The sequence below is a fragment of the Cucumis melo genome, chromosome 8, assembly GCF_025177605.1.
Source record: "Cucumis melo cultivar AY chromosome 8, USDA_Cmelo_AY_1.0, whole genome shotgun sequence".
NCBI lineage: Eukaryota > Viridiplantae > Streptophyta > Magnoliopsida > Cucurbitales > Cucurbitaceae > Cucumis > Cucumis melo.
Window position 1 is genome coordinate 15,880,971 of NC_066864.1, and position 19,721 is coordinate 15,900,691.

The window sequence follows — 19,721 nt, forward strand, 5'->3', positions numbered from 1 at the left end:
TAAGGTTTCAGGCTCTCAACTTGTTCCCAACATGATATATTTTTGTGTAATTTGGTAGATGTTATGCTTATGGCAGTAATGCCGAGTATGGTGGGACAGGACATTTTGTCCTCCTTTAACACTAAGAATAGATTTTCAGATCATAGTTTGTTACTTTACGCTTTTAATCCTTTACATTTCAGATTTTTCCCTCTTTAGATTCCTTTTGTTGTTATCAAAATTTATAGGGACATTTACGGCCCATTTTGATAATGTTTGTGTTTCTCGTTTCCTGTTTCTTATTTTTTAAGAACTAGAAACAGAAATATGTTTGGTAACTATTTTTGTCTCTTGTTTCTTAGAAAACAGAAACAAAAAATCAAAAGCTAACATTTTCTTAGTTTGTCGTTTCTCATAATTTTTCCCTCACCTTTCTTCTTTTCTTTTTTTGTCTTCATTCACCATCTCTGACCATCACCTCCCCCGCCAGCTTCTGGTTGCCGCTCACTTGCAACCACCACCTCTAACCATCATCATTGGCCACCTCTAGCCACTGCTGCGAGACAACTCTAACGACCACTACCGTCAGTAACTAACTCCAACCACCACCTTTGGCAACCACCATCATGAACTCCGATGGCGACCACCCCAAGAACCAACTTTGGTAACCATACCACTACATTTTAACCGATTTCTAATGTACAAAAAATAAAAAATTCAAAACTAAAATAATATATAAACATGCATATTGCAAAATTTGAAATTTACTTCAAAAAATAAATTGCAGAAATATTAATTAAAAAAAAAAGAATACTGATTAAAAAGCAAAAAAAAAAAGTTGCAAATTGTTAGACTTGAACCCATGAACTGTGATATTAAAATAAAGCTAAATGAATATTTTGGTAAACAAATATTATACCGTAAAATTGTGAACAGTTTTCAAATGTACTAAAAAAAAATTAAAAATTAAAACATTATGTTAACATGTCTATATGTGAAATTTGAATTTCAAAATTTAAAAAGACATATCTAAATATACCAAGAAATTGAAATAATATATAAATCTAAATATTGAAAAATTTAAAATTAAAAGTTAAACCAATATATAAATATTGCAAAAATATGAAATAAAAGAAAAATTTTCAACCAAAAGAAAAAAATAAACAATTAACTGTTACGAAAAAAAAGAAAAATGAACAATCAGGAAAAAATTAATAATAAAAAAAATGACTATTAAAGAAACACAAAAAAAAAAAAAAAAAGTAAGAAAACTGTAACTGGGACTCAATCCTACAAGGGAGAAAGGGGATTCAAATGTGCCTAAACCAGCCTAGCCGAAAGCCTATTTTGATACGGTTTCCAATACACACTTATACAGTAGAAACGAAACAAGGAGGAACTAAGGGTCCGCTTGGTAACATTCCTGTTCCCTGTTCTCGGTTTCCTATTTCTTCTTTTTTTAGAACAAGAAATAGGAATGTGTTTGATAATATTTCTTGTTTCTTGAAAAAAAGAAATAGAAACAAAAAATGTGTTTGATAACGGTTTCTTGTTTCTTGATTTTCTTCGAGATTTATTTTTTATTTTATTCACATCTAATTCAATTAAACATTAAACAAAAATATGTCATCATTAAACATAGAAAATAAAATTATCAAAAGTTTATTCATTTAATACAAAAGTACTAGTGCACAAATAAAAATAATAACATAAACATAAAATTGTATCTATCCTTCAAATGTTGCCAAATTTGATTGGCAATATCATCTCTCACTTGGGCCATTATTCTTAGATGATGTCGACTTACTTTTTAATCCATCAATTTCAACAACCTCATCGATATTTTATGACATCTAGAATGTAATATTAATTTTAAAATAAATTATCATGTTCTCAATATTCAGAATTAAAAGAAACAAAACAAAAATTTGACATTTAACTCTACTACCTACAATGCTTGAGAGAAAAACATACAACGAAAGCCCAGATCCACGCAAAGAGGAAGACGAAAACTATGAATCCGGCGAAGAGGAAGAGTCAGGCAAAAACTATGGATCCGACGAAGAGAAAGAGTCCGGATTGTAGAGGAAGACGATGAGAGGCGAAGAAGAAGACAACATGTAGAGGAAAATGATAAGTTATTTGGGGAAGACGACGGAGATAAGAGGAAAAGGAAACCAATAAAAATAATTGAGAAAAATGAAAAGAAAACAAATAAAAATAATTGAGAAAAATAGAAAGAAAACCAATAAAAATAATTGAGAAACGGGAAAAGGAAACCAATAAAAACAATTGAGAAAAAGGAAAAGGAAACCAATAAAAATAGTTGAGAAAAAAGAAAAGGAAACCAATAAAAATAATTGAGAAAAAAGAAACGGAAACAAATAGAAATAAATTGAGAAAAAGGAAAAAGAAACCAATAGAAATAATTGAGAAATGGAACAGAAGAAACTACTTTTTTTTGTTCCCAATAGTTCCTTATAAAATGGGAAACGTTTATATTTTTTTTGAGAACGAGAAACAAGGAACATTACCAAACACCTCAGTTTTTTTAAAAACTTAAAACAAAAACAGGGAACGAGAACCTTACCAAACGGGCCCATTTGCATAGTTCCTCAAATTTGGCCTAAATTTTAGAAGCTTCGTTAAAATTTGGAAATGAAAAACAGGAATGGTTTTCAAACAAGTCTATTTCTTAAAAATTGAGAAACAAAAACAGGAAATAGAAAACATAAACGTTATCAAATGGGCCTTTAGTAATCATGTCCTGAAGTAAACTGCCATAATATCTAAAGGAGGCCATTTAATGCTCTTTGTAATTGGGTGCTTTCTTGCATTTCATTATATTATATTTCTCCTTTCCTTATGCCTTCATGAGTGGGCTGGGATTGGGAATGTATGATGAGAAACTTTTTTGGGAAGGGTTTGAGATTTGTAAAATCAACCATTTGGTTAGATGGACCTTTGTGTCACTAAATCTCAAGAAAAGATGAGAGGGATTTAGGCATTTGGAGCTTTAAAACAAAGAAATATCACAACTCTTGTCAAGTGGGGTCACCTAGGATCCCTTGTTCACTATTGTTTAGTTCGTGCGGACTTATAGTATTTTGATGTTTACTGTCTTTTCATTTTATGTTTCTGTTTTAAAAAAAGATGGCTAGCGGGTTGGAGATTATAAATGAGCCTCACTTTGGAGAAAGGGGAGTGTTAGTAATGGGGAAAATTCGTTTGGTTGGCCTACGGCTGAAAGAGATTGGATGAGTCTTTAAAGCCCTTGGATTAGTATTTCTAGACTTTTGAAGCCAGTGGATTCTTTTGCTACTTACAAATTGGAACATGTTATGTGCATTTTCTTTTTGCATGATCGTTGGGTTGGTGTTTCTCCTTTAATGCTTAGCATTCCTCGTTTAGTTGCTGCTATTGCTTCACTTATTGGTTTGGGCTTCGAATTTTGGGATGTTTCCCACCATTCTTGGAGCATTTCAGAAGATTGTGGAAGGATGATGAAATTATAGATTTTAATCTTTTGGAGCGCCTTTCAAGTTGATTTTCATGATTATAGGATTTGGAGCTTAAATTCATCTGGTGCTTATCTGTGAAATCTCTGTCTATGCTTTTAGCGACCTTTTCTCCTTTACAAAGTAGTTTTTTGTGGTTTTATGGAAATCCAAATATCCCAAGGGGATAAATATTCTCATATGGATTATGCTCTATTTGACAATCTTCTCCATTGCTTCATCAAAAGAAGCTTCCCAAATCATCTCTCATGCTTTTGATTTGTCCTATATGTTGTGTGGCCTGTGGAGGGCAATTTTCTTAACCATGTGTTTGTAGCTACTCCTGGTTTTATTGGTCCAAGCAAGTTACTTTATTCAAGGTTATGTTCTCCAATTCTTGGCTCCAAAGTCAAAATTATTATGAATTAATTCTTTGAAGGCTCTCCTATCTGATTAATACTGGAAAATTAATTAGAGAATTTTTTTTAAAGCCAACATCTTCCTTTTGGTCTGATTACTGGATTGGAAATGATGCCCTCAAATGAAAATTTCCCAAATTGTTTGCCATTGCCAAATCTACAGATGCTTCAATTGCAAAGGTTTGGAGTCATGAAAACAATTCTTGGTCTTGGCTTTTGTGCTTCAGAAGTCACGTTAAAGATAAGAAATCATTGAAGGGACTTCCTTCATTCAGCTCATTCCTAGTATACAGCTAATACCATGGAATAATTTATGGATTTTGAACCTTGATAACAGTGGCAAATTCACTGTTTAATCATTGATAGCTCAGTTGTCAAATGATTTCCTTCCAATTGAAGGGTATCTTTAATCTATTGTCCCAAAATGAATCAAGTTCCTCATATGGGAGACCGCTCATTCTTGCATTAACACGATGGATAGACTTCAAATATACTTCTCCCTCATGGGTCTTTGCAAAAAATATAGTGGATCACAAAAGCACTTTTTTTTCAATTGTCAGTTTTCTGTTGATATATGGCTGCTGTGTGTGTTAGACCACCTATTATTTTACAATATAGTAGAAAAGGGAAGAAAGGGAGAGCACGTGTGAAGGAAAGCATAAGCAATGAGAATGGGACTAGAGTTAGTCAGAAAATAAGCTATTAATAAAGGAGGGAAGTCAGGGAGAGAAAGGGGGATCATTTTGTGATAGGTTTCTGTTTTCATCCTTTTGAGATAGGATAAACAGAGAGGGAGAGAGTTTGTGCGTTCTTTTACAATTGCCTTTGTTCTGTTATGAATTAATCTTTTACAATTTCCTTTGTTCTGTTATGAATTGATCCTTGAATCAATTTTTCATTGTAATCTTTCAATAATATCAATTGAATAAGAACATAACGAGTTATTGTTCTATCATATTGGTATCAGAGCATTTTTTCGTTGGAAATCAAAAGAGAATGGCATAGAAACGCATTGAAGAGAAATTGGAAGCATTTTCTATCAAAATTTTTTGGGAATATGTGTTGAATTACCCAAGTTGCCTGCGATTGAGGAGAATCTAATGTTGTTAGCGAAAAATATTGAAATTAGTTTTGATGGAGCGGCATTAGACTGGTATCGATCGCACGAAGAACGCGATCCATTCAAAGATTGGGTGGAATTGAAGCAAAGACTACTGGTCCATTTCCGATTAGTAAGGGAAGGCCCCATTTGTGGACAATTCTTAGCGATCAAACAAGAGACGACGGTAGAGGAGTATTGCAACCTCTTCGATAAGTTAGTAGCACTGTTGCCTCATCTACTGAAGGAAGTATTAGAGGAAACCTTCATGAATGGGCTGACTCCATGGATCAAGGCTGAAGTTGAGTTCTGGGAGCCAGTTGGGCTGCCGCAAATGATAAAATTGACCCAACGAGTGGAGAATTGTGAAATTACACAAAGAGAAGCAAATCTAAAGAACATCGAAGGTAAGACCCAAACTAATTTTTCCATTCGTAGAGCTGTTAACCCATTAAGTATGAATGATAGTAAACCTGGAAACAACTTCCCTATGAGAACGATAACTTTGAGAGGGGTGACGGCTGGAGATAACCGGCGAAAAGGACCGGCGAAAAAGCTTTCTGATGTTGAATTTCAGGCACATAGGGACAAGGGGCTTTGTTTTCGATGTAAAGTTAAAGAACAGAGAGATTTAAGGATGTTTGTGGTTCGGGAGAATGATGAGGAAGTAGAAATTATTGAAGACGAAGATTATGAGAGGAATAAGGAGATGAAATTGTTGGAAGCAAAGGAAGAAACAAGGTCAGTTGTAGAGTTATCAGTAAACTCATTAGTTGGCCTGTCTAATCTTGGAACTATGAAGGTGGAAGGGAAAATTAAGGTAGAAGAAGTAATAGTATTGACCAATTGTTGTGCCACTCACGATTTCATATCTGAAAAATTAGTGTCATTCTTGCAAGAAGTAAACCTCTAATTATAGGGTTATATTGGGATCAGGGACTGCAATAAAAGGAAAAGGGATATGTGAAACATCTGCTGTTGAATGAATGGAAGGTAGTGGAAAGCATTTTACCATTGGAGTTAGGAGGAGTAGATGTAATCTTAGGAATGCAGTGGTTGCATATGTTGTGTGAAACATCTGCTGTTGAATGAATGGAAGGTAGTGGAAAGCATTTTACCATTGGAGTTAGGAGGAGTAGATGTAATCTTAGGAATGCAGTGGTTGCATATGTTGGGGGTAACTGAGATGGATTGGAGGAATCTCACGATGACTTTATATAATGAAAACCGCAAGAGTGACGAGGTGAGATCCTAGCCTAACCAAGGCTAGAGTAAGTTTAAAGAGCATGATGAAGTCTTGGTCTGCTTCTGACCAAGGTTACTTGATTGAATGTAGAGCTATGGTACGGGGCATGACACTAGCAAAGTTATATGGAGTGGATGATGTGCCGACTATGAAGGAATCAATCCCAGCATTGCTAGTAAAATTCGAAAATGTCTTTGAGTAGCTGGAAGAGTTACCTCCAAGGAAGGGTATTGTGCATCACATACATTTAAAGAAGGGCACATATCCAATGAATGGAAGGCCCTACAGATACGCTTATCGACAAGAGAAAATGGAAAAACTAGTGGATGAGATGTTAGCTTCTAGGGTCATTCACCCTAGCACTAGCACCAGCCCACACTCAAGCCCAGTATTGTTAGCTAAAAAGAAAGATGGGAGTTGGAGATTTTGTAGATTATCGAGCTTTAAACTATGTTACTATCCCATATAAGTTCCCTATCCCGGTGATTGAAGAGCTATTTGATGAGTTAAATGGTGCAACATTATTTTCGAAAATTGACCTGAAAGCAGGGTATCATCAAATAAGGATGTGTGCAGAGGATGTAGAGACGCATTCAGAACCCATGAAGGCCGTTACGAGTTCTTAGTCATGCCCTTTGGGTTGACTAATGCCCCATCCACTTTTCAATCTTTAATGATTACCATTTTTAGATCTTATTTGAGAAAATTTGTATTAGTATTCTTTGATGACGTTATGATATACAGCAGGAGTTTGGAAGAGCATTTGCAGCATCTGGAGTTCGTTTTGGAAGTGCTAAGAGAACATGAGTTGTAGGCAAACAAGAAGAAATGTAACTTTGCTCGAACAAGGGTGGAGTACCTAGGGCACATCATATCAGAGAAGGGAGTTGAGGTTGATCGCGAGAAGATTAGGGCAATAAAGGAGTGCCCTATCCCTACAAATGTAAGAGATGTAAGAGGATTTCTAGGCTTGACTGGGTATTACAGATATTTTGTACAAAACTATGGAACCATGGCTTCTCCATTGACACAGTTATTGAAATTAGGAGCCTTTAAATGGTCCGTAGAAGCGCAAGGGGCACTCGTGAAGTTACAGAATACAATGATGACATGCCCGTGCTAGCATTGCTTGATTTTAATTTGCCATTCGAGATTGAAACAGATGCCTCAAGATACGGAGTGGGAGTTGTATTAACTCAAGCTAAGAGGCCTATAGCACATTTCAGCCATACACTAGTAATGAGGGATCGAGTAAAGCCTGTGTATGAGAGAGAATTAATGGTAGTGGTATGAGTAGTACGAAGGTGGGGACCATATTTGATGGGGAGGAAATTTTTTGTTAAAACAGACCAATGTTCTTTAAAGTTCCTGTTAGAGCAAAAGAGTCATTCAACCACAATACCAAAAATGGATAGCTAAACTATTGGGCTATACATTTGAGGTTGTTTATAAACCAGAGCTAGAGAGCAAAGCTGCTGATGCCCTGTCAAGAGTGCCTCCAACATGCCTCCAACGGTGCATTTGTACCACCTAACTACTCCAACATTATTAGTTCTGATTGTTAATAAAGGATGAATTGGAGAGAGATCGTTATCTAATGGAAATAATTGTTGAGCTACAAAAAAATGAGGGAGGAGTTACTGACTTTTCATTACATCAGCAGGGAATGTTGAGATACAAAGGAAGATTGGAAATATCCAAGTCTTCAACAATGTTACCCACTATTTTACACACTGATCATGATTCAATCTTTGGGGGACACTCTGGGTACTTGCAGACATATAAAAGATTGATGGGAGAGTTGTATTGGGAAGGTATGAAACAAGATGTAAAGATGTATTGTGAAGAATGTATTGTTTTCCAACACAATAAGTCATTGGTTTTCAATCTAGCAGGGTTGTTATTACCATTGGAGGTTTCAGACTCCATTTGGAGTGATATTTCATGGATTTCATTGATGGACTACCTAAGGCTGCTGGGTTTGATGTGATCTTAGTAGTGATGGACAGGTTGAGTAAATATGCACATTTTTTAGCGTTGAAGCATCCTTGCGCTGCCAAGTCAATGGCTGAAATATTTGTTAAAGAAATCTTGAGGTTGCATGGTTTTCCCACATCCATAGTGTCAGATAGAGATAAGGTGTTTCTTAGTAACTTCTGGCATGAAATGTTTCGTTTATTTGGAACAAGATTGAGCAGAAGTTCAACATACTATCCACAGTCTGATGGGCAAATAGAGGTAGTAAATCGGGGAGTGGATGTTTATTTGCGTTGCTTTTGTGGGGAGAAACCTAAAGAAAGGTGAACTGGTTGCATTGGGCACAATTTTGGTATAATACCCCATACCAAAGATCAATTGACATCACTCCATTTCAGGCTGTCTACAACCTTTTGCCACCAACACTCATCTATTATGGAGATTGTTGAGACACCTAATTCTACACTTGATCAACAACTTAAAGAGAGATGTTAACGTAGGAGCATTGAAAAAAACACCTCGGAGTTGCCCAAGGTACGATGAAATGTGCAGATTTTAAGAGAAGGCATGTGGAGTTCCAAGTTGGAGAGATGGTATTCTTGAAAATCCGTCCATATTGATAAGTGTCTCTAAGGAAGAGAAGAAATGAAAAGCTTTCTCCCAAGTTTTTCGGGCCCTACAAAATAATTGAAAAGATTGAGCCAGTTGCTTGTAGATTAGAGTTGCCACCCTCAGTTGCTATACACCCAGTGTTTCATGTTTCTCAACTCAAGAAGATGTTAGGGGAGCATACAAAAGTGCATCAGCTTGTTCCATATGTTTATGAAACTCATGAATGGAGGGCTATACCAGAAGAGGTGTTTGGTTATCAAAAGAATTGCTCAACAGGAATTGTGTGAAGTGCTGATCAGTTGGAAGGTATTGCCACCGCATGAAGCCACATGGGAAATCTGTGATGATTTCCAATAAAAATTTCCTAACTTTCACCTTGAGAACAAGGTGGATTTGGAGGAGGAAAGTAATGTGATGGAGCTCAAATTTGTGGAACAAGAACTGAAGTAATTATGATATTGTTCAATATAGGAAATCGAAGAATTACAAAAGTAATGGAATGAAATGCTATCGAATTGATAGAGAATCAATTCGATGATCTACGGCAAAGTCTCCTCTCTCTATTATCCTTTTTCTCAAGGATGGAACAGAAATTGTAATTACAACATAACTGCTTTTCCCTCCAAAAGAAAGACTATTTATACTGAACAAAAATGCTCTAGGACTTTAGCTGACTTGGGTCCCATTGTGGTCCCCTTTTACACGTGTTATTCTTTTCTTTCTTCTTCTACTATACTGCAGAATCATAGGTGGTCTAATCGGTGGTCTATAAACATTCCCTCTCCAAATCCACCTTGTCATCAAGGTGAAAATCTGGAAACAATTGGTAGGCTTCATCATAAGCTTCCCAAGTTGCTTCATGTCTCGGTAGACCCTTCCAACTGATTAACACTTCCAATCCTTCCGCTACTTCTTCTGATAGCCAAATATCTCTTCGGGCATTGCTTTCCACTCATGGTTCTGTTAAAGGGGACCACAATGGTACCCAAGTTAGTTAGAGTTTTATCTGTTATAAATAGTTGAGCAAAAGGGAGGGAAAGTTAGGTATGTTTTGATTAGTTTTCCTGTTACATCCTTGAGAGAAAGGATAACAGAGAGAGGAAGGTTTCATTGTGTGTTCATGAATTGATCTTCCTGATCTATTCGATTGTCATTTGATTCTGTAATTCAATTACTATCCATATCAAATAAGATCATATCATTTATGTTCTTGTCTTATAATTTCGGGCTCCATCAACTTTGAATTGGAGAAAGGTGCTGTAGTGGTCTCCAGTTGCCTAAAACTTATTGTGGAAGTAGAGCTTATCCTACTGCCTCAACTAGTGCTTTTCTTCATCCTATTCTTGGACTAAGTTTTTTAATTATAAGGGGCATTTGGGAGAAAGGTTGATTTATCGAAGGGTTAGTCTTATAATAATCCTAATATTATAATAGTCCTAGTGTTATAATAGTAAGCGTTTGGGAGAAGGATTATAATAGGTATTGTGTTAAGACACTTGCAACGTTCACTTTTACTATTCCTTTCCAATACTCAGAGTACAGCCCGAACACTCGAGGAACAAAATCAAACTATAGCTTAAGAACAATAACACACAGAAGCTTAACAAAACAACCAATGCTTAAGAGCAAAAACACACAGAAACTTAACGAAAACGCAAGAACACAATACTAAGGCTGCCCAGAATAATAACGTTCACCCCCTCTAGCCTACTACTTAAACACAAAAATGAAAATGACAAAACCTGGTATTGCACTCTCTCCTTTCAAGAGGTGGCTGCCCCTGCCTTTTCTCTCCAAAACATTCGTACCCTTCCCCTGTGCCTGCTGTCCCCTTTTAATTACTCACTACTAACTAACTGTGGGTCCCCCTTTCTGGTCCCCATCCTCCTTGCTTTCTTCCCCTTCAACACGTGCCTCTTCAGGATTGGTTTCATGGCCATGATCTTTCCTGCCACTTGTCCCCACCTCATTTGTTTCATGTTTCTTCTTATTCTTCCTATGATACGTAAATAGGATTGGTGGCCTAGCATCACTCTCCTCTTCCAAATCCACCTTGTCCTCAAGGTGGAATTCTGGAAACTGATATTTCATGTCAGTGCAACTCTCCCATGTTGCCTCGTGTGGCGGCAGTCCCTTCCAACTGATCAAGACTTCCCATTCCCTAGTTGCTGGATTCTTGCGATAGCTGTAAACTTCTTCGGGTTGTGTAATCCATTCATGGTTTTCATTCATGTATGGATTCAATGGTTGCACAGTTTCTCCTCTTCCGACAGCTTTCTTCAACTGTGACACATGGAACACGGGGTGGATAGCAGCATCTGCAGGGAGTTCGAGTCTATATGCTACTTTCCTGATTCTTTCTAAGATCCGATAAGGCCCGAAGTACTTTGGTGACAGCTTTTCATTTCTTTTCTTTCTGATGGATGCCTGCCTGTAAGGTCGCAATTTGAGAAACACCAAATCTCCTTGGAATTCTACTTCCCTTCTCTTCGTGTCAGCCTGTTTTTCCATCCTTTCTTGAGCTAATTTCAGGTGTTCCTTCAATGCTCCCAGTGTTATATCTCTGTCTTTCAGCTGCTGGTCTAGTGTTGAATTGGGTGTCTCCATGTCTACATACTAAATCAAGGGAGGAGGTAGGCGTCCATAGACAGCTTGGAAAGGAGTAATTCCGATCGAACTATGATAGGTAGTATTGTACCAGTATTCTGCCCAATGTAACCACTGGCTTCATTCGTGCGGTCTTTCCCCACAAAAACACCTCAAATATGTCTCAACACTCTTGTTCACCACCTCAGTCTGACCATCCGATTGGGGGTGATATGAGGAGCTCCGGTTCAGCTTAGTACCTGCCAAACGGAAGAGTTCTTTCCAGAAATGGCTCAAGAATACCTTGTCCCTGTCAGACACTATCGACCTTGGGTACCCATGAAGTCTGACCACTTCCTTTACAAATGTTTCAGCCACCATCTTGGCTGTGAAAGGGTGCTTCAGCAACAGAAAATGACCATATTTACTCAGCCTATCCACCACCACGAGTATCACATCCCATCCCTTGGATTTTGGTAGACCTTCAATGAAGTCCATGGAGATATCACTCCATATTGCGTCTGGAATTTCCAAAGGCATCAGTAGCCCTACTGGAGATAATGCTGATGACTTATTTCGCTGGCAGATCGCACACTCTTCACAGTACCGCATAATGTCCTTCATTCCTTTCCAGTAGATCTCCCCAATCAACCGCTTATAAGTTCTCAAAAATCCCGAGTGCCCTCCGAACACTGAGTCATGGTAGGTGTGCAATATCGTAGGTAGCAATGTGGACTTGCTTGGAATCACCAGCCGTCCTTTAAACTTTAACACCCCCTGCTGCGGAGTGTAATGGGGTGTCTCCATCCCTTGCTCTTCTATCAATCTGATGATTTCTTGCAGCGCGGGATCTTGCTTTGTCTCTTCCTTGATGATTTCCACATCTATCATTGCGGGGGCTGTGATTTGATTCAGCTGTACTGCTGGGGAAATCCTGGACAAGGCATCGGCTGCTCTATTCTCCAGTCCTGGTTGGTAAGCCACTTCAAACGAATAACCCAGGAGCTTTGCTACCCACTTCTGATATTGGGGTTGCACAACCCGTTGTTCCAACAAAAACTTCAGCGACCTTTGGTCTGTCTTCACCGTGAACTTCCTTCCTAGCAAGTATGGCCGCCATCTTTGTACTACAAGAACCACGACAATTAATTCTCTTTCATATACTGGCCGTGCTCTGTCTCGCATACTTAGTGTCTTACTGAAATAAGCCACCGACTTTCGGCATTGAGTCAGCACAGCCCCCAGTCCAAACCCCGACGCATCTGATTCAATTTCGAAAGGCAGATTGAAGTCTGGCATGGTGAGCACCGGGGTCATCATGGCCTTTTTCAGCTTACCAAAGGCGGTCTCAGCTTCTGCATCCCACTTGTACGCTCCTTTCTTAAGCAGTTGGGTGAGCGGCGCTGCTATTGCTCCATAGTTTTTAACAAAACGCCTGTAGTAGCCAGTCAGCCCGAGGAAGCCTCTAACTTTCCGTACATTGGTCGGAGTCGGCCATTCACTCACTGCCCGTATCTTTTCCGGATCTGCTTCAATGCCCTGTTCCAAAATGAAATGCCCCAAATAGCTGATCCGTGGTTTTGCAAAGCTGCACTTCTCCAAATTCGCATATAACTCCTTTTCTTGTAGTAGTCCTAAGACCACTTCTAAGTGCTGGACATGTTCTTCCATCCATCGACTATAGACTAGAATATCATCAAAGAATACCAGCACAAACCTTCTCAAATATGGCTTGAACACCTGATTCATCAGCGCCTGAAAGGTCGATGGGGCATTCGTTAATCCGAACGGCATCACTAAGAATTCGTAGTGCCCTTCATGAGTTCTGAACGCGGTCTTTTCGATGTCTTCGGGGCACATCCTAATTTGATGATAACCGGCTTTGAGCTCTACCTTGGAGAATACACTAGCTCCTTTCAATTCGTCGAACAGTTCTTCTATCACCGGTATGGGAAACTTGTCTGGGATCGTGACATTGTTCAGTGCCCGGTGGTCTACACAGAACCTCCAACTCCAGTCTTTCTTCCTCACCAACAGCACCGGACTGGAGTACGGGCTTTTGCTCGGACATATGATCCCTGAAGATAACATCTCATCCACCAATCTCTCCATTTCTTCCTTCTGATGATGCGCGTACCGGTATGGCCTTACGTTCACTGGATCCGTCCCACTCTTCAGGTAGATGTGGTGGTCAATGCTGCACTGTGGTGGAAGCGTCGTGGGCCATTCAAACACGCTAGCAAACTGCTTAAGCAGGGTCGCTATTGGTTCTACGTCTACCTCCCCCTGTTCTCTGTCTTGTTCATGTTCTTCCAACGGCCCACACTCTATGGTTCGACATTCCACTAGAAGCCCCTGATCGTCTGCTCCCCATGATTTCATCAAGTTCTTTAAACTGACCCGTGTTTTGGTAAGGCTCGGATCCCCTCGTATCACAACCTTTCTCCCCTAGTGATGGAAAGTCAGCATCAGCCTTTTCCAATCGACTTCGGTCACCCCAAGAGAATGGAGCCACTACATTCCTAGGATCATGTCAACTCCCCCCAACTGCAGTGGTAGGAAGCTATCAGTCACCTGCCAGCCTTCCAATTGTACTTCAACATCGCGGCACACCCCCTTACCCTTGACTGCTGTTTCCGACCCTAGGATCACTCCATAGATCGGTGTCTCCTGCAATGTTAATCCCAGTCGGGTCACCAAGTTTTCCGCGATGAAGTTGTGTGTCGCCCCACAGTCGATTAAGATCACCACTTCTTCTTCTCCCACCCTTCCTTTTACCTTCATGGTCCCCGGGTTGGTCAGTCCACCACTGAGTTGAGTGACAATTCGATGTTTAAGTTTTCCACGTTTTGTACTTCTACTTGCTTCATCTCAGTTTCGGCATCAAAGAACTCCTCCACAATCTCTAACTCCTCCCCTCCTTCTTTGACTACGAGCATTCGGAGCTCCTTATGTTCTTTCGATTTGCATCGGTGCCCTGCAAAGTACTTCTCCCCACAACGGAAACATAAGCCCTTTTCCCTTCGAGCTTGGAACTCTGCGTCAGACAGTCGTTTCGTGGGCCCTTCCCGACGGTTATCCCCCGTGGCTACCTCTCTCAGGGTTATCGTTCTCATTGGCCAACTTCCACTGGTCGTTCCCTCCTTTGTGGCTGTTGGACCGGTGTTCTTAGTCTGCTGATGTTTATGGCCGATTTTAATATCGTAGGCACTGATCAGCCCACATTCCCTTCGGACCAACTCTCTGTTTTCTATCTTCAATGCCAACTTCATCATCTGGGCCAGCCCATTGGGCTCCAGGGTTTCTACTTCAGACTTCAACCACGGGTTTAGCCCGTTCATAAATGTTTCTTCTAACACCACCGTAGGCAGGGAAGCCACCGATGCCAGTAGCTTGTCGAAACAGTTTCGGTATTCCTCGACGGTGGTCTCCTGCTTGATCGTTAAAAATCGGCCCACCAACGTTCCTTCCCTGGTCGCTCGGAACCTCACCAACATTTTCTGTTTCAAATCATCCCACCCGGCAGAAGCTTCCCGCTCTTCTTGTGACCGGTACCAGTCCAACGCAGGCCCATCGAAGCTGATCACTGCCACTGTGAGTTTCTCCGAATCCGACAAGTTGTGTATTTTGAAATATCGGTCTGCTCGGAAAAGCCACGAGTCGGGGTCGGTTCCATCGAAAACTGGCATCTCCACTTTCTTAAACTTGCTCCGATCCAATGATCGCTCTTCTTCTGTTTTTGTTTCCAACTTCGGTTCTTCGACAGTTGTCGGGGATGACGCCTCTGCCATAGTAACCTTGCTAGTGGACCCTTCTTCTATCTTTCGTCCCGGAGAATCGTCTTTAATGATTCCTTCAATGTACTTCAATATCACTTGCTGCTGCTGCGCCTGTTTGTCGATTTGCGAGTTCATTTTCGCGATACTTTTGGCTAACAATGCTATGTTCTCCTCAATCATCGGTAGCCTTTTCATTTCCAGCTCCACCGTCTCCAACCGCTCTTCCGCTGCTTTCGCCATTGCTACGATTTGCCCAGGTATGAGGCTCTGATACCAAATGTTAAGACACTTGCAACGTTCACTTTTACTATTCCTTTCCAATACTCAGAGTACAGCCCGAACACTCGAGGAACAAAATCAAACTATAGCTTAAGAACAATAACACACAGAAGCTTAACAAAACAACCAATGCTTAAGAGCAAAAACACACAGAAACTTAACGAGAACGCGAGAACACAATACTAAGGCTGCCCAGAATAATAACGTTCACCCCTCCAGCCTACTACTTAAACACAAAAATAAAAATGACAAAACTTGGTACTGCACTCTCCCCTCTCAGGAGGTGGCTGCCCCTGCCTTTTCTCTCCAAAACATTCGTATCCCTCCCCTGTGCCTGTTGTCCCCTTTTAATTACCCACTACTAACTAACTGTGGGTCCCCCTTTCTGGTCCCCATCCTCCTTGCTTTCTTCCCCTTCAACACGCGCCTCCTTAGGATTGGTTTCATGGCCATGATCTTCCCTGCCACTTGTCCCTACCTCATTGGTTTCATGTTTCTTCTTATTCTTCCTATGATACGTAAATAGGATTGGTGGTCTAGCATATTGTTATGATAGTATGCGTTTGGAGGAAGGATTATGATAAGTAGTGTTATGATAGTATGTGTTTGGGGGAGGATTGGGGAAGGAGTGGAATAGTATGTGTTTGTATGAATATTTTATCCTCCCTTCAGTAATTTTCTTTGGTTAATCAAAGAGCAAGAAAAATTTAAACTCGGAAGTTGTAAGGTGTTATCTTCAGTTGATCCTATGTTTTATGAAGCATGCCAATGATCAGTGGTTATTTTATAATTTGAAAAATCTAATAATTTCTCTTCGAAAGCTGAAAAATGTTAATGAGATTTCTTTTCTATCTTGTTTGGTAACTTGGTAGGTTGAACTACTTTAAAACGATTAGTACTCTTTTAAACTGCTTCCTGGTTTATATTTTTAGTGCAAATCCCTGTTGTTGCTCTAAATGATGATGGAAGAGTAGTATTTGTCTCTGAGGAAGAAGGGGGAGAAAACTTTGAGAAGGAACCTGTCAATAAAGAGAAAAGGAAACTGAAATTGAACTCCGTTCCTTTCTCATTAACATGCCTACTCCACAAGAAGTACATCTTGGCCGATCCTACTGCAGAGGAGGAGTCCGTCATGGAAACTATTGTAACTGTGGTTTTGGATTCATCTGGTCAACTGGTTTCCTTCTACAAGCCGGGTGGTTCCGTTCTTGCTTATACATCAGCTGTTCAGGTTGGTCTTTCCTTTCTCCCACAACTTTATTGATGGATTGGTTCTGGATTTTGTCATTCTTCACACTTTTCCTGTTTGTTAAGTTTGGTCAAGTTAGTTGGATTTTCAATATGGTGTTAGGATTATAACAATCATTTAGGGCTCGTTCAGAAAAATTAAACCTATTTTGTATCAATTTCTTACAATCGTTTCATCTTTCTTAAGTAAAAGAGTGAATTCTTAGTCAAATTTAAAAAACAAGTACATGTTTTTAAATATTTTTTTTTTAGTTTGATTTTTGGAAATGTAAAAAAGCTAGAAATTTAGACCTGAAAAGGGTGTTTTTAGGATTAATATTTATAAACTAAAAAACAGGGTACCAAAGAGGACATTTTTAAGTGGTTAATTTTTTAAAAGTTTCATGGAAGATTTTAAAAATGCTTGGGACCACCTCTAATTTGTACTTGTCAGTTTACTCAGTAAATGAACAAAAATAATGAATTGACTTGATAGTTATATTGTTATTATAATCATCATCAATTTTCCAATATATAACTTTTTAATATAAAAAATACCATCCATAAGCAAAAAGTTCTATTTTGTTTGTCTTGTTTTAGGATCAACTTCTTCGATTCTTATAAACTAATGAGTGATTTTGAACCCATCAAAAATCATTTTAACAATTTAAAATTGTCAAACATGCTCTAAGAACTAGAATATCATAGTTGTGATTTACTTGTCAAAGTTACGGTTTAAACGACAAGTCATTCCATGCTCCAATCTTTGTCCGATGGCGTGGTTGCAGGATTGCATTGCCTTGACAAGACAAAGATCGAAAGAACTACAGATAATTTTAGATGAAGCAATTTCTGGTATGGAAATCGACTAAGCTTGCAGTATCTTCTACCGGTTTTAATGAATTGAATGGTGGATGGTTTGTAGGCTTCCAATTAATACTTGTTTGGTTGCCTCCAGAATTTTGGTGGTGATATTTGCTTACCCTAGAGATTGTTTTGTTAAAATTTGATCTCAAGGAATCAATTTTCGTGCAGGCGTCTAATTTCTATTGCCAAAATATCTCTTTATTATTATTAATTCAAGTTAATTTCCTACTTTTTATTTGCATCTACTTGATAACATTGAAACCTAACTGATATGGTGCATGAGGCTGTTTTGCTTCTACATTGGCTCAAATGTACCCATTTTTTTTAAGGTCCAAAAAGAATGCAAGTAATGTGTGATAAGGCTAATAGTTGAAATGGTTCGATTATTAGTTCGATTACTCGAGTCCTAATTTCTCCAAACAAGGGCAAGTAAATTGGTTCAAAATGACATGCTGATTTATTTTGAAGAAATCAAAACCAAATGAGTCATCACAGTAGACTAAGATTGATTGTGTGATAATTAAACAAGCTAGTGAGATTAGTCAACTTAATTTCGATCATTTGTTTGGTGTTTTTTTTGGTATGTTCCTTGCTCTCCCAACATTTCCAATGGTAAAATGATGAACCATCACAATAAATAAATATCGAACAATATCATAATTACTTCAGTTATGGACTCGATAAATAAATATGTATCAGTTGTATACAATATAGACAAACTTTTTTGGTAAAAATTTAAGTATATAATTTGAGATTACAGCTAATTGCTCTTTGGTCAAAATCAGGTTGAGTTTATAAATTCATCTTTAAGACTAAGATATGATAATTAATGTTAGAATTATGCTTGTGCTTTTATTTTACATGCACTCATTGATCAATAATCATGGGGGATAGTAGTTGAAGGTGGTTGATGACTATGATCGTTGGAAAACGATAACTCAAGATTGGTGACAAGGTCACAAAAAGATGCTTGTTGGAACATGGTCATCAATGTTAGCATGAAAATAGTCACCTAAGACGATGGTCGAAGATGATCGGTGGCGGCTATTGGAAAATGATTATTGAAGCTTGGCAGTAATGGTTGTTGGAAGTTAGCTGACAGGGGTTGCCAGAAAACAGTCATCAAAGGTTGGGAGCAATAGTTCAAAAAAAGAAATGGTAGCTAGAAGTTGATTGTTGACGGTCTTTGAAGATGATAGTTGGAGATGGTCGGCAATAATCGTTGGAAAATGGTCAAAGAAAGTTGTTGATGATGGTAACTAAAAAACAATGAATATAGGTTAGTCAATGATTATTGTATGAAAACAATGACAAGAGGTTATGTTGGTTAACAATAGTCATAAAAAAGTAGTCGTTGAAAGTTGGTTGGAGATGGTTACCCAAAAGTGGTCGTGTGAAGGTTGGCAAATGTCAGTATACTAGAAAATAGTGACTAGAGGTTGACTACAGTAGTCGTCGAAAGTTGATCGATGGCAGTCACAAAAAAAAAAGGTTGTAAAAAATTAGTCATTCACGGTTGCCAAAAAGCAGCCACCAGGAGGTTGGTTGGCAACAATTATCGAGAAGATGGTCGCTGGAAAGAAGTGAACATAGACGATGGTTGGAGGTTGGCCTACAACAATAGGTAGTAAAGATCATTAAGAATGTCGTCGGAAGTTGGTCAAACAATGATTTCTTAAAAGTGGTCACTAAAAAACAATGACAAGAGGTTGTTGGAGGTGGTCAATACAAAAACTAGTTGCTAGAAGTGGATAGATGGCAGACATCGAAAAATGTCCTTAAAAGTTGGTAGGTGGCAGACATGGAAAAATAGTTGTCGAAAGTTAGTCGATGATGGTTGTCAAAAAGTGTTTGACGGAGGTTGGCCGACAAGGATTGTAAAAATGGTAGATAAAAATTGATTGTCAGTAGTCGACAAAAACAATAGCTAGAAAAACAATGACTGATGGTTCATGTACAACAATTGACAATCATCGATCAACAATGGTCGGCGGTTAACTTTTGATGGTTATCGAAAAAAGATCACTTGAAGTTTGGCCTTTGTTGAAAAAGTGTCATATGAAGTTGGTTAGTAGTAGTTGTGGAAAAAAACTGTAGACGGAAATTGACCATCGGTGGTAGTGTGGAAACGATGGTCGGAGGTTCACCAGCAAT

At 38.8% G+C, this 19,721-nt stretch overlaps 2 protein-coding genes across 7 annotated transcripts in view; both read left to right on the forward strand.

The window, feature by feature from the left end:
- Positions 1 to 17,802, forward strand: part of LOC103499535 (uncharacterized) — a 29,621-nt gene extending 11,819 nt beyond the window's left edge. For all 6 annotated transcript variants that reach the window (XM_008462550.3, XM_008462551.3, XM_008462552.3 and 3 more), the window contains 2 exons: positions 16,406 to 16,704; positions 17,489 to 17,802. In XM_008462550.3, the coding sequence (XP_008460772.1) occupies positions 16,406 to 16,704; positions 17,489 to 17,572 (383 nt within the window). In that variant the 3' untranslated portion in view covers positions 17,573 to 17,802. The remainder of the gene's footprint in view (positions 1 to 16,405; positions 16,705 to 17,488) is intronic.
- On the forward strand, positions 11 to 16,396 carry LOC127150770 (uncharacterized). The gene is made up of 2 exons (XM_051089420.1): positions 11 to 5,987; positions 6,094 to 16,396. The coding sequence occupies exon 1, from the start codon at positions 4,996 to 4,998 to the stop codon at positions 5,905 to 5,907; it is 912 nt and encodes a 303-aa protein (XP_050945377.1). The 5' UTR covers positions 11 to 4,995; the 3' UTR covers positions 5,908 to 5,987; positions 6,094 to 16,396.
- Positions 17,803 to 19,721: the final 1,919 nt, after the last annotated feature.